Source organism: Cottoperca gobio, chromosome 10, assembly GCF_900634415.1.
Source record: "Cottoperca gobio chromosome 10, fCotGob3.1, whole genome shotgun sequence".
Lineage (NCBI taxonomy): Eukaryota > Metazoa > Chordata > Actinopteri > Perciformes > Bovichtidae > Cottoperca > Cottoperca gobio.
In genome coordinates this window covers 11,620,532-11,635,157 of record NC_041364.1, presented here as the reverse complement: position 1 = coordinate 11,635,157, position 14,626 = coordinate 11,620,532, and the positions used below count along the sequence as shown (strand labels likewise).

At 41.0% G+C, this 14,626-nt stretch overlaps 1 protein-coding gene across 1 annotated transcript; it reads left to right on the top strand.

Annotated features, from left to right (window-relative positions):
- The first annotated feature begins 700 nt into the window (after window positions 1–700).
- On the top strand, window positions 701–14,488 carry kdm2ab (lysine (K)-specific demethylase 2Ab). The gene is made up of 23 exons (XM_029441535.1): window positions 701–900; window positions 1,331–1,369; window positions 2,925–3,063; window positions 3,302–3,380; window positions 3,539–3,585; window positions 3,923–4,101; window positions 4,422–4,528; window positions 4,922–5,015; window positions 5,533–5,686; window positions 5,789–5,904; window positions 6,714–6,840; window positions 6,962–7,239; window positions 7,380–7,457; window positions 7,701–7,955; window positions 8,168–8,296; window positions 8,483–8,569; window positions 8,672–8,896; window positions 9,238–9,267; window positions 9,544–10,658; window positions 11,092–11,255; window positions 11,519–11,665; window positions 11,828–12,043; window positions 12,613–14,488. Exons 2-23 carry the CDS (start codon window positions 1,334–1,336, stop codon window positions 12,792–12,794), a joined length of 3,984 nt encoding a protein of 1,327 aa, XP_029297395.1. The 5' UTR covers window positions 701–900; window positions 1,331–1,333; the 3' UTR covers window positions 12,795–14,488.
- The last annotated feature ends 138 nt before the right edge of the window (window positions 14,489–14,626 follow it).

Below are 14,626 nucleotides of genomic sequence, written 5' to 3'. Positions count from 1 at the left end.
ATAAGTACCATTTTGAGGTATTTATTTATTTTTTCAACATTAAGATAAGATAAAATAAGAACTTTATTGATCCCTCAGCGGGGAAACAGCAAAGGAAAATGTGATACAGTGATACATTTAAATGAAACAAGATAAAAACATGACAATAATACAAATTTAGATTCACTATGAACACCTTTAACTTGTATAGATATATACATGACGGATAATTGCACAGTATAATTGCACTCATAATTGTATTACACACATGGTGTGTAGCATTTTACTAGAAAGTAAAAAATATAGCCTATATAAACATAAATGCACAGGGCGCTAGCAGGAAATTGCACATAAATTCTGCTTACAAGTTAATGCCTTTTAATAACTATCTAATAACACATGCAGTCATGCATCATAAGTAGTTTTGATACTTTCAAGTACATGTTGTTACATACTTATGTAGGTCGATCTACATGACCTTGTAGTGGAGTTTGTTATAGTGACTGTATTAAAGGAGTTAATGCAAAAGAAAGCCACCCTTCAACCGTCAAGCCGGGTAAAACAAACCGAGTGCACTTGTGTATTAACATATTCTAATCTTGTTTAAATAGCACATGTTGTGTCCAATGAGAGTGTCTTTATGCTAATTCTTGGAGCTGTGAGGTAAATAGGGGGGTGGGTCATGAGCTTCTTTTTTTTGGTTTGTGTGTATGTGTGTGTGTGTGTGTGTGTTTTCTAACCAGCTGAAAATGGCGGCTCGGAGCGTCGAATCGTTCTAACTTTATCGTACAATAATAAACATAGCATTACACACAGCTGTTAGCACATAACATGGGGAGAAACTTTACTGAGAGGCTACGGACGCTCTAGCTCGGAAACATTACTTTCACCATAACGACTAACGGGAGTTAAATCGCAGAGGTAATGATAAAGAAGCTCACAACTGCCGTATAGAAGCTAATGTCAGCTAGCTAGCCAGCGTTAGCCGACGATTTAAGAAAGGGATTGTCAACTGAGCTAGTTTACGTTAGCCTATAACGCCAGTTAAATAACGTCAGTAGTTAAATGGACACATTGGTTCAGGATATTACTGTTAAAAGGTAGCTGCTCTATTCGGCACATGTCTTCATCCAGGGACGCAAGTTCAACGTAAATGTTTTGTGTTATGCGGCTAACCTTAGCTTAGCATTGGTGTTGGCTAACTGCTAACGCTATCTAGCTAGTCTCTACTCCAAGATCTGTAGATTTCTGTCCGACAAAATGTTAAAACACACGAAACATTTCAACGCCGATTGACTATTTAATCGGTGTAATTTAACGCTACTGCCGATACTTTGTTTCTCTTTTATAGATTATGGAGGACCCTCATACACGGTACAGCAAACGCCTGGTGAGTAACTTAACCAAACTGTTAGCTTCCCGGAACAGTTGTTCTATGTTTACAATGTTTATGTGTTTTTCATACAAGTTGTGTGCGTGATGATAGCCTTTTTAATACACACAAAGTACGTCTAGCTAATAAAAAAGTATAGTTTTTGATTGGAATGGCCCACTTTCTTTAGGCACATTGTGCAATGATGGTAGTGGTCCTTTCTGTTTTGTGTGGCACCCCAATAACAACGGTAATGAACCTGTCTAAAGAGTTCAAGAGGAGGTCAAGTTCACTGTTTAACCTGATCGCATTTCTGCTGTGTTACCTCGCTTCACCTCTTTACAATCTTATCCCCTGGTTGTAAAGTAATTAACTCAATGCTTTCAAACTCCTCAGTGTGTACTCAGAGAAACGATCGATAGTAGTGGTATGGGACATCAAAAGATTCTAAAATGATTGAGGCTTGTTCTGCCATTGTTGATTTTAGTTTTGTAAAGTATCTCTCGGCCTATTAGTTGAACACACCAATGCTTAATAAAAGCCCCCAATAAATTATAGCTTAATTGTAATTCATTGATTCCCTTTGTCATTTTTATTACGTTATATGAAAACCACAGGGTGGGTTGCTTTCATAATGTTAAATAGTTTTCAGCTGCAAATTAATAGACTGTGCAGTGCTCAGTTATCAAAGTGAAGAGTATCTTAGTGTAGATAATACCACATTTGTGCGATGGGGGTGGGGAGATCTGAGAGCGGGGGTGTTGTGCTTTATCCATCTGTCTAGCCAAGCAGTGCTGCATAGGGTGAATGGCAGGAGGGAAGAAAAAGGGGGGTCAGTGTGTGGAAGATTAACCCCTGCTATTGTAATGCTGTATTGTTTGGTTCCCACATGAACTGATTTGGTATTCTGGCTGACTGATCTGCTTGGATTGATTTATTGTGATTGGTGAAAGCATTAGATTTATTACTATTTTAAGTTCCTTTTTTACCACGGAGGTATTGGGGACAGCTCCCCTTAGATGTCACCTCATATCTTAGCAATCAGACTCCAGTAAGAACATTGTAAAAATACATTCAGGGTCATTCTATACCATTTTTGTATTTATTCATTTTGTATTATGAATTATTAAATGATAATAATTATATATGCAATGAATATTTACACTTTCCCATAAAAAACTTTCAAGGAAATTAAAATAATCCGTCATGTGAAATGTACAGTCAAGATTTATTAAAGAGTAGGTTGTTCAGCTCCAAAGCTATAAAAGAAAGATCTGTGGAACTCATTTTTTTATGCAGGTTTTATGGTTTTCTTCCCAAGCATATCCCTTAAGTCTCTTTTATTATGTAACTTTTAATACGTGTGATCTAGATACCAGCATTGATGTCTGTCTGATCGGCTGCTTTAACCCAGCTTTGTCATGTCACTGAAATATCTTTCAGTGCAGTAAGACATCCCATATTTCTCACTGGCAGTTATTCCAGCCTTCTCACCTGGTCCTTTTTCTATTGCTCACTATAATGTTTCTTATGTCTAATCTTAAACTTAACAGAAACCCTCTTTTGTCCTCAGCGTACAGGGACGCGGCGCCGCTACCAGGACGATGGAATCTCAGATGATGAAATTGAAGGGAAACGAATGTTCGACCTGGACGAGAAGTTGCAGTGCGTCAGGTTTAACTCTGAATTGATCAAACACATGGAGGGTAAAGGTGAGCGGTTTCAACTAAACCAAGAGAACTTTGGAATATAATTTTAATGAAAACCTATCGTAAAGGCTAACTGTTTGTTCTACATGCTGTGTTAGATACTGTATCTCTGCAGGTTCATATTGGCTAATTTAAGTTTGGTTGTCTTGACTTTGGGTTATCTACCCAATGCAAGTGTGTGTGTGTGTGTTTGTCTGTTTTGATAACTGTTTGACTGTGTCACTGTGTGTCTCCTTTCTAGATTTCACATTTGAGTACATCCAGAGGGAAGGGCTCAGGGAGCCCATTATCTTTGAGACAGCTGATGGCCTTGGCATACAGTAAGTTGCAGTTTTTACTTTTTTTTTTCTAAACGCATGTACTCCTTTTTTTGTTTCTTAGATGGAGATATATTGTAGCTTAGTTTTAAGTAATTTCAAAGCAAATGCCAACAAACCCATTTGTGTCTGGAGTTCACAAGGATTTTCCTCTCTTACAGAATGCCAGACTCTGACTTCAGTGTGAGTGATGTCAAGTTGTTTGTTGGTAAGTTCCCGTTTCATGCCCTTTCATAGTAAATGGCCTTACCTTTTGTACATAACATGCTAAACTAGGTCTTTCAACTGTAAAATTACCCGCTTAGTATGTATGTATTACAATAAAAAAAGAATAAGGGATCTGTATCAATATTATATACCAAAAAAAACGTTATTAGATTTTTTTTTTTTTAAATATCCATATCTGCCTGGAAAATAAAGTAGTTAATCAGAAATAAAAGTAATACACACAATGCCGGCGAGTATTTTGTATATTTTAGGACAAAGCATTTGGATATAATTACGATGGTCTCGGTTAATGAACCTCTTTTTAAATCCTCTTACAGGTAGTCGACGCATTGTAGATGTGATGGACGTGAACACTCAGAAGGGAATAGAGATGTCGATGGCTCAGTGGCGACGCTACTATGAGACGCCGCCATCAGAAAGAGAGAAACTCTACAACGTCATCAGTCTGGAGTTCAGCCACACCAGGCTGGAGAATCTGGTCAAACGACCGGCTTCGGTGAGAATGCACACAATTCTGCACGTCAGGGTTTTAAAACAACACAGATGTGCACATCTGTACACATCTGTATCTGCACATGTGCACAGCCGTAAGTCACAAAGACGATACATTACCTCTTTAGGAAGTTAAGAAAGACGGGCTAGTAATCTAAATAACTTGTCTGCTGTCTTGATGGCTATAGAGATTTGGCCTGGTCCCCGGGTAGTTACATTTGGTCTACATGCAGAAAGCTGTGTCGGTTATCAGAAACAGTCTGGAGTTTAGTGCAGACAAATCAAATGTATGTTTTGTACCATTTTCTTCTCCTAATTGTCCAGGTGGACCTTATTGACTGGGTGGACAACATGTGGCCCCGCCATCTCAAGGAGAGACAGAGAGACTCCACAAATGCCATCATAGATATGCATTATCCCAAAGTACAGAAGTGAGTAATCCAGAGGCCTCAAAAACATAACATTTGCTGTGCTTTAGTCATGATACATCACATCTTCTTCGGCAATGATACCCTTAATTCGATTCAATTTAAAGTCTCTTGGATGATATAACAGGACTGTATTTGTGTTACCCGCTGAGAGAAAGCACAGAAAAGAAAGTATATCTATACATATCATATGCATAACCGTATAACATTTGCTGTGCTAAGTTAAGATACAATATGGATCACATCTCTTACAGCAGTGATACTCTTAGTTCATTTCAAAGTCTCTCTTGTTTCTTCCTTTCCATTTCAACCTTTTTATCCTGCGTTTAAATGTTTTAATTTATTTTTCATCCCAAATCCACATTATGTTTTCCGTCCTTCCTCCCCTTCTCTCAGGTACTGTCTCATGAGTGTGCAGGGCTGCTTCACAGATTTCCACATTGACTTTGGAGGCACTTCAGTCTGGTACCACATCCTCCGAGGAGGAAAGGTCAGTCTGGGTTTCACGGCACACGAGAGTGATAGATTTTAAGGTTCAGCTGCCTGCGGTGACCCGGTGGAAACTTTTACTCATTTATTCACTCGTGCTGTAAAAGCAAAGTATATGTAATGGTGGACTAAAAGTCCTTACGCACCAGGGGCATGAAGAATAATCCCATTGTGCAAATAATATATACGTCAATATTTGTTTTTATTGTTTGTTTTTTTGTCATAAATACTCTCACAGAACTCGAACATGTTGCAGCGAAAAGTTATGTTTTTTTTTTAATACACAGAATGATGTAGATTTTTCTGAGCTTTCGCACTGTGAATAAAGGCATCAACTGTTCAGAACACCTTGTGCAGAACAGACATAATCATAATGTACACTATAATGTAGATGGGACTATAAAACAACAACACAGAGGCTCCGTAGTCACAGTAGCTTAACAATTTACGTCAGACAGAATGCCAGACTTTATGTATTTGTTGACCTCTACATGACCTTTTACCTGTGACCCCTGCAGGTGTTCTGGCTGATTCCACCCACACCACAGAACCTGGAGATGTACGAGAACTGGGTTTTATCAGGAAAACAGGGAGACATCTTCTTGGGCGACAAGTGTTTTGACTGCCAGAGGATAGAGCTCAAGCAAGGCAACACCTTCATAATCCCTTCAGGTATGTTACTGTAATACGGCAGCGACACATACACCCTTATAAATAAAAAATACACACTTGAGCACTACATGCCTCCAGTATCCTGTATCTTGTATGTTGCAGGGTGGATCCATGCCGTGTACACCCCAGAGGACACGTTGGTGTTTGGGGGGAATTTCCTCCACAGCTTTAACATCCCCATGCAGCTCAACATCTACAGCATTGAGGATCGCACACGGGTGAGCAGCACCTCACATTCACTGTAGACTTTTTACGGCTGTTGATATGCAACTGTTCTCTTGACATACATTTTGTGATTATGTAAGACATGATTCAGAGTCTTGTACTGTGGAATTACTCAGAATAGAAAAACACTGCTGACTAAATCATTTCAACATGACTAGAATTTAAGATTTTTTTACACTCATAAATGTAAGGATGTACTGACTCTTATTTATTTCTCTCAAATACCAATTCCGACACAAACTCAGGGTATCTTCCAATACTCTATATCAATCCAATATCAACACCAGTGGTCTCTTTTTCACAAATTGGAAATCTGTATAATTCACTGAGTATAACTCATGACAATAATTGGAGTAAGTAGCTGTGACTGAATCCATTTAACTGATAGGGAAACATAGACATTTTGAATGACACTTACAAAGAAACTGTATTTAATGTAGATTGGTCATGTCATGGTTGATACCTAATTTACCAAATAAGATCTGTATCTTTATTGATACTGATGAGGAATATAGGATTGGTGCATTTGTACGTAAGGGCTTCACAATAAAATCTAAGTAGTCATATAATGAAGTTTAAGTAATCGTATTACCATGTGCGGTTTAACAACAGGAGATTTAAGTCACACTTATGCTGTAGGACAAAATCGAGGCTCTTGAGTTTGTGTTTATGTATATAATGGATAACTCGAAACAACATGGCAAAAGTTTTTTATTTTATTTCAGTGGTATTTGACAAAACATGTTGATGCAAAAATGATTTTAGCAATATTTTCTAATCTGTTTCTGTCCTCCTCCTCTAGGTGCCAGCAAAGTTCCGCTATCCGTTCTACTATGAGATGTGCTGGTATGTCCTCGAGAGATACCTCTACTGTCAGACCAACATCTCCCACCTCACTCCTGAGTTCAAAAAATACTCCCTAGGCATAGGTGAGGACAGATGAACACAAGAAAACCCTGGAGTCCTAATCTTTTTCTCTTTTTCACACAAACTTATAAATGAATCGCTCACTGACGTGAACTTCAACCATCATGTCCACTCTCTTTTCAGGACTGACCCAGGCTGACCTTGAAACCAACGACCACACCAAGAATGGCACCTCCAATGGAGGTGACGGTGACACTGAAAACAAGGAGATCAAGGAAGAAGAAGTCAAAGAACAAGAACAAGAAGAGGCAGCTAAAGATGCCACACCTCAACACATGCTGACTCCCTTTGAGCTGGAGGGACTGTGGAACCTTTTAGGGAAGCTGGAGGAGCTGCCAGACCAGAAAAAGTGTGTCCCTGTAGGCATCATGAACGCCACAGCCCTGCTCGAAGACATGAGGGTGGGTGTCTCCTAAGCGTGCATTCCATCTCACAATTATCTCACGCTGGCTACTATTGCTGCGATGGTGCTGTGCCATGGGAGACGTTTAGATAGATTTGATGTTGTTTTGTTTTCTGACTCTCTTCTCCACTTGTCCAGACTCTTCTGAAGGAGCATGCCAATGATAATCCCAAACTGTCCTACACTGGAGAGCCCATTGTCAAGTGGCCCGAAAGGGTGAGCAGAGAATACATTTTTACACACTTCCAGCTAACTGGGAGTACATGGCAACATATTTCATTGTAGAGAAAATAACCTTCGAGAGAGACAGGACTGAGTACACTTTAATATTTGTATATTTATCGCAAGTAATATCGTTATTCTGATATTCAACAACGTTATTACATATTTTCTTTGTATCTTGCAGCCCTAATTCTAACCTACTTTTCTTTATCTCTCCTCCTGATGTCCGTTATACAGCCATCATGGTACCAGCCCCCCACTCCCCCTCCCCCTGTAATTTACCGGCCTCGGTTGGGCCCCACCCTCCACAAGCCTCAGCGATCCACCAAACGCTCCTCCATCTCTGCTATGAGGCGCAAACGGGTGAGGTGCAAGCGCTGTGCAGCCTGCTGCAGGAAGGAATGCGGCACCTGCCAGTTTTGCCACGACATGAGGAAGTTTGGTGGGCCGGGTCGCATGAAGAAGGGCTGCCTCATGAGACGGTGTCTAGCGGTGAGTTGTCATACCCGTGATTGTCTATGAATGTGTGGAACCAAATCATGCTTCCCATCTGTACATGTAAGCACAGTGTCGGTCTAGTCACTCAAAATTGCGTCAAATTACTGATGTTAAATGTAATGTTTAATTCATTTTACAACTCTAGAACTCTTTATTCTAAAATAGAGATTGTCAGAGAATAATCCAGATAACCTTTCTTCCTTCAGCCTGCCTTACCGAACACAGCGCGATGTGCCATATGTGGAGAAGGAGAATCGGATGAATCAAATCCGAGCACTCACTCACTCATGGAGTGCTCTGTGTGCTCGCAGATTGTCCATCGTCAATGCAATAAGGTATTCTTTTTACACAGCGAAGACTATCAAGTTTATTATTATTATTATTATTATTATTATTATTATTATTATTATTATTATTATTATTATTATTATTGCATGGTTTGTTGAGCTGCCTATAAAGCTGTATGTGTAGTTCAGATGTGGTCGTTGCGTTTTCAAACTTTTTACTGTTTGTGGTTTCAGGAACCTGGTGAGGGGAAGATCAATAAGGATTTGCCCAGCTGCTGGGAATGTCCCAAATGTTACCAAGGAAAAGACTCCGCATCAGAGGTACCAAAAACATTTCTCGTGCTCTCCTCCTCCTTCTCCTCCTCCTTGCCCTTCTTGTTGTTCAACCCCACCAACCATCTCTTCCCGTCCTTCTCACACTAGTCTACCAGCGATGAGGAAAGTGGAGAGTCGGAGGGCTCATCGTCCCTGCCACCGATCAAACGCGCCTACCGGGAAGGCATTGGTGTAGGTGAAGGGGTGAGACGAGGGGGACGTAGCCAATCATCATCCCGACCCACAGCACCACCACCTTCTCAGAAACTGCTACTGCAGCATCAACAGAACCGCAAAAGAGCAAATGCACTGGAGCTCAGACTTAAAAAGAGGGTAATGTGGATTTAGATGCGTTTGATGAATCTTCCAATGTTTTAATGATAAAAAGCAAGTCAAAAAAGCTATTTTTATGCATAATGGAGAAAAAGTGTTTATTTAAAGCATTTGGACAGTTCTGCATGTCTTTGATTTAGCGATACTACAGTTCTTAGGTTTCCCTTCCAGTTTTAGCAGCCTTAAATATTTTGATGCACTGAAAATTAATATGGAAATTTAGGAATGTTTTTTTCTTCTGTTGACATTTATTTTTGATCTATTTTAGTTACTAAAGATCTTGAAAAAAATCTCTATTTGAAATGTATCTCATTCCCCAACCCCTTTTCTGTTTATTACAGATAAAACTAGAGCGCAGCAAAATCTTAACGGTAAGAAGTTTCTTATTGCATTTGTAGTATTATTCCAGGAGGTATTTTCATCCAAACAAATTGGGTTACCAAAGATTGATTTCAACCACAATGTTTTTACAGCAGGGCTGCAACTTACAACTTAACACATCATTTTTGAAAAATCTTTTCAGATGCTATATTTAGGTAAACATACACAATACTGCTCAGAGCATATTGTATAACAAAACTGAGTGTTTGAAGCATCCAGTATCTTGTTCTCATGTGCCATCTTTTTTGCCCTTACCCTCCCAACAGAAACAGTCGTCTCTAGACCGTTCTCCCCGGCCGCTGCGCTCCAAGGTGCTGTCCGGGCTGCGCTCTCCAACCAGCAGGCTATCTCAGGGCAGAGGCCGGAGCTCCAGCTGGGCGAGTGGCTCCACCTACCACAGCTCTCCAGGAGGGACTGAGTCTTTCCAGCAGCAGCAGCAGCAGCAGCAGCAGCAGCAGCAGCAGCAGCAGCAGCAGCAGCAGTCTTCCCTCGGTCTGGTACTTGAGCCCAAGGGAGAGCCCCGCAGTGGGAGGGGGAGAGGGGTGAGGCTGCGGGGAGGAGGAGCAGGAAGAGGACTCAGAGGTGGTAAAAGCCATGAAGAGTTGAAGGAGGACAGTGAGGACAGCAGCAGCAGCAGCAGCAGCAACAGCAGCAGTAGCAGCAGCAGCAGCAGCAGCAGTAGCAGCAGCAGCGGCAGCAGCGATGAGGAAGAGGAGAGAGGGCAGAACAGTGGGAGGGGATTGGATAAAGAGAACCAGCCACAGTCAAGGCGAGGAGAACGGGCAGCCAAAGAGAGAGAAGAGGAAGCGAGCGAGGTGGCCAACCAAAACGGTGCGGAGGAGGATGAGGAGGAAGAGATGGAGCAGGACAGTGAAACAGGGGGCATAGACGGCTCAAATCTTAAAGTGACACTCCAAAAGCCAACCAGGGCCAAGCGGGACCCATCAGCCATTGTCCCCAAATTGGAAGCTATCGCCCCTCCAACTGCCACTTCCACAATACACAACCAGACCAGAGTCCTCGCCAGACCCCCAATTAGAAATCACGGACCCTGTCCTGATCAACACTCCAGTAGGCACACACGTGTACACACTCGCAGTAGACACACAGACACTCGGACCTCCCACGCAGAGAGGCTGGAAGACTCTAAAAAAACGAGACCGGCTAAACTGAGCAATGGCGCTTCCTCTTCTTCAACCTCTGAGCTTCCCCATCTCCGTATCCCTCTGTCCGCCCTGCAGGAAGGAGGGAGCGAGGCAGACAGGGAGAACGGCGGCAGCGGGCCAGGCTGTGAGAGGGAGGTGTGGGTATCTGTCTTCCGTTACTTAAGTCGAGCAGATCTCTGCGTCTGCATGGCTGTCTGCAAGAACTGGTACAAATGGTAAGACCTCCTCGTGGATATATGTTTTATTAGGGATGGGTTATTTGTTAAGCTCTGATGCTAACAAATCTTTTACTACGCCTCACTCATTTTTTTTTTATTGGCAAAGAACAATGGAAACAAATAGGTTGCAGGTTTGTCATGCCCAGCTCATTTTCAGGTTTAAGTATTCCACTATTAAAAAAACTAGTCAACAAAAGGTGATTAGACATCTTGGAGTCATAGTTATTTTTGCCTTTGGCTTTGTGAAGATGTGATAAGTGGATTTCAACTTCATAAAATGCTATTCAACCCTGTCCGTATGTTTTAAAATATATTTTCTATTACAAATTCAGTAGTGAGATAGTGTAAAGTAGGGTCAGTAAGTCATATCGCTCTGCAAATTAAGAACTTTGAATGGATGTGTTGTTCGTGTGTGTGTGCTTGTTCGTAGGTGTTTAGACAAGCGGCTTTGGGCACGGATCGACCTGAGCATCAAACGCACCGTTACACCTCAGGCCCTAACAGGCATCATAAAGAGACAGCCGGTCACACTCGATCTCTCTTGGACCAACATCTCTAAAAAACAGCTCAACTGGCTTGTTGGCCGCCTGCCTGGTACGTAAACACACACACGCTCTCTCTCTCTCTCTCTCTCTCTCTGTCACGAAACATAGTCTTTGTGGTTTTATAGCAAAATAACATCTGATTTAATGTGATGAAGTATACTGTATGTGCTGTATATAAATATGTAATTTAGCACATTTACTTTACTTGGTGTTGGAGATCCTGACTAAATTCGTAATATATTTCCTTTTTCATTTTGGAGTTTTATAAATGTGACATTACACACTATGTTTAAATCTTCTCTTGTTTTGCAGGGCTGAAGGATCTCATGGTGGCAGGTTGTTCCTGGTTATCTATTTCAGCTCTCTGCTCCTCTAGTTGCCCTCTCCTCCGTTCTCTGGACCTGCGGTATGCAGACGGAGTCAAAGACTCTCAGATCAGGAATCTAGTCACTCCTCCCGGTGAGGAAAGCGTAACCTCAGGAACTCTTGCATCTTATGTGTCACTACTTTATACCCCTTGCCTTTCTTCTCATTTTACTTCCGTTTTGTCCTTTTTCTCATCAAATATTTTTTACAAAACTCATTTTCTTCTCTACTTCACAAATATCTCTTCTGTTCCAGGTTGTGACAATCGCAGTCAGTTGCGTACCATGCAGTGTTTGCGACTAGCAGGCCTGGACATCAGCGACTCCACTCTGCGCCTGGTGATCCGCCACATGCCCCATTTAACAAAACTGGACCTCTCCCACTGCAACAGCCTCACAGACAACTCCATCAACCTGCTGACTGCAGTGGGCTCGTCCACCCGAAACACTCTCACAGAACTCAACCTGGGAGGTGAGAGACGGATGAGAATAGCTAATATTGAAGACACAAAACTATTTTTATTTGTTTAGGAAGAATAAACTAGAGATGCACTGATTGCTATTTCTGTGTCTATTCAGATTTGCTTTCTTTCTAAGAAATATAATTAACAACATACATGAACAAAAACATTGACTATTAAATAACTTACATTACCTCCATAACTGCACCATGTTACAGGACCTTCTTGGTGTCAAAATCTTGTGTTTAAGGTTGTTCCTCCATGACTTATTTTGGACTTGCAGCTGTTACAAATTGCAGGCTTTGTCTTCTTCACTCACTCACTCACTCACTCACTGTGTGTGTGTGTGTGTGTGTGTGTGTGTGGCGGTGTGTGTGGCGGTGTGTGTGTGTGGCGGTGTGACGTAATTGTTGATGCTGCTGTGTGCGCAAATTGTGTAAATGAGTGTAAGTTTAACTGGTAAAATAATCGAGACTGATCGGTGGCCGATGGATTGGTGCATCTCTAGAATAAACAAACACATGTTGCATTAGTTTTTAGTTCAGTATTATTGATGTCTGTGTACTTGTTTCTTTCCCAGGTTGCAGTAAACTGACAGACACGTGTCTCAAGTATCTCCGCCGCCTCTCTTGCATCTCACTGCTCGACCTGCGAGGCTGTAAAGTCGTCTCCCGCAAGGCCTGTGAGGCCTTCATCTCCGAGCTGTCGGTGAACACGCTCTACTGCCTGTCAGATGAAAAACTGATCCAGAGGATATCCTAAGATCCTACCGCCTCTGAGTGCAGAGGCCATTTGAGGTGCGACGGCAACCGAAAGGATCCTGATGTGAATCTGTGTGACAAAGGACACAGACATGCAGGGAAGTTCACATGCACCTGTATCACTGTTAAAGGAGGGGCGGGGTCTGAACTCACTTAACTGGTGTTGGTGAAAGGGATCGTCTCAGCTGAAAAAAAGTTTCTATTCAACGTTATATACATTCTTTTCCGTGTACCCTAAAAAGGAGACTCTGCTTTCTTTCTTTTTTTTTCCGTTGTTCTTTTGGGAATTAATGTGATGTGGGAAAAGCAAAGTGTATTTTTTTGCCAGGAGTTGGAGAACATGGTCAATTAATTATCTGTATTAGACTGCACATAACCAAGTGCTCAACTCTCCGTTGGACAGAAGCCAATCTTGACTCCTATCACAAACTCCTGCCTTGAGAAAGACTTTGGAGTTTCATCCTTGGGGTATAACTGCATTGTTACGTTTGGCTGAATCCCATAAAGTCTTATTTATGATGTGATTTATCATTTTAACTCATTTGATATCAGCTACATTTGGGTGCTCTAAATATATATGGTTATTTTTGTCAGATTCAAGAGAGCAAATGTTTAGAGGTTTGACGTCCGCTTTATGCACAGCAACTATGCGTTGAGATTTCTTTATTTTTAAGACGACTAAAGGTGACTGGTCTTTGACATCATGACTTATAAAGTGAGTGATTGGAATGGCCTGCGTTTGTATGTCCAGCTTAATAAGGAATTTGGGTGCAACAGTAGGGGTTTACATGGTAAGTATAAATGGACATTGAGTGGATGTGGTTGTGTAAAAGGGTAAAAAGACAGTGTGAGAAGGCAATCGACATGGCAAGAACACCTCAACCCACCAAAGGGCAGGTTGCATTAAATGTTTGGGCTAAGCCACGGGTTAGGTGTCAGATAAATGGTGCATTTTCAAACAACCGTTAGACTTCAGGTGCTATTATTTCCAAACTACTCTTGCTTTGTTTTTGTACAGAGACGACATTTAGAGCTAAAATGTTAATATTCTAGATGAAACTGCTCCCCACCCCTCTTTGATACACTCTTTTCTTTTCATGGATGAAAATTGTGAGTATCTACTTTTCGCTGAACTTCATGACCTTGTCCAATTCAATGTAGAGATGTACGATTTTGTTTGGGGGCTTGGGTTGCTCGTTTCTTTGTTCCCTTATAAAGTGTAGTGGTTCTGTATCCAAAGGCCTCCTTCCAGACTGCTCTCCAGGCCATATCCCTTCAAATGAATATAAGTATATACATATATACTTTTGTGTAAATGTTCCTCTTTTCGGTTATCAAAACGGGAGTCCTGTAGCATTGTAATTATTTTCAGAAAAAGCCTTTTTTCACTTTATGTTATTTGTGTTATTTTTCAAGAAAAATAAAAAATAAATAAACAATGGGTAATTGTCATATTGTCAATGAACGTGGGAGAGTTGCATCAAGCAAATGCAGTGGTGGAAAATAAATAACACATCAAAATATACTTTAAGTACCAAAAGTGCTTATGCAGTGCATTTCACAATGTATTATTGAATAATTATCGATGCAATAATGTGTACTTTAATGTTGCATAAAGGTGAGGCTTATTTCTTACTGCTGCCAGGGAGCTTGTGAATTTCGCCAAGGGATCAATAAAGTTATCTTTCTCCATAATACATGATCAATTATTTGTTTATTATGCTTTGCTTCAATAATCTGAATCTGCAAACTAGTAACTCAATGTATCAAATAAATGTAGTGGAGTAAAAAGTACAATATTCCCCTCTAAAATGTGGTGGAGTAGAATAAACA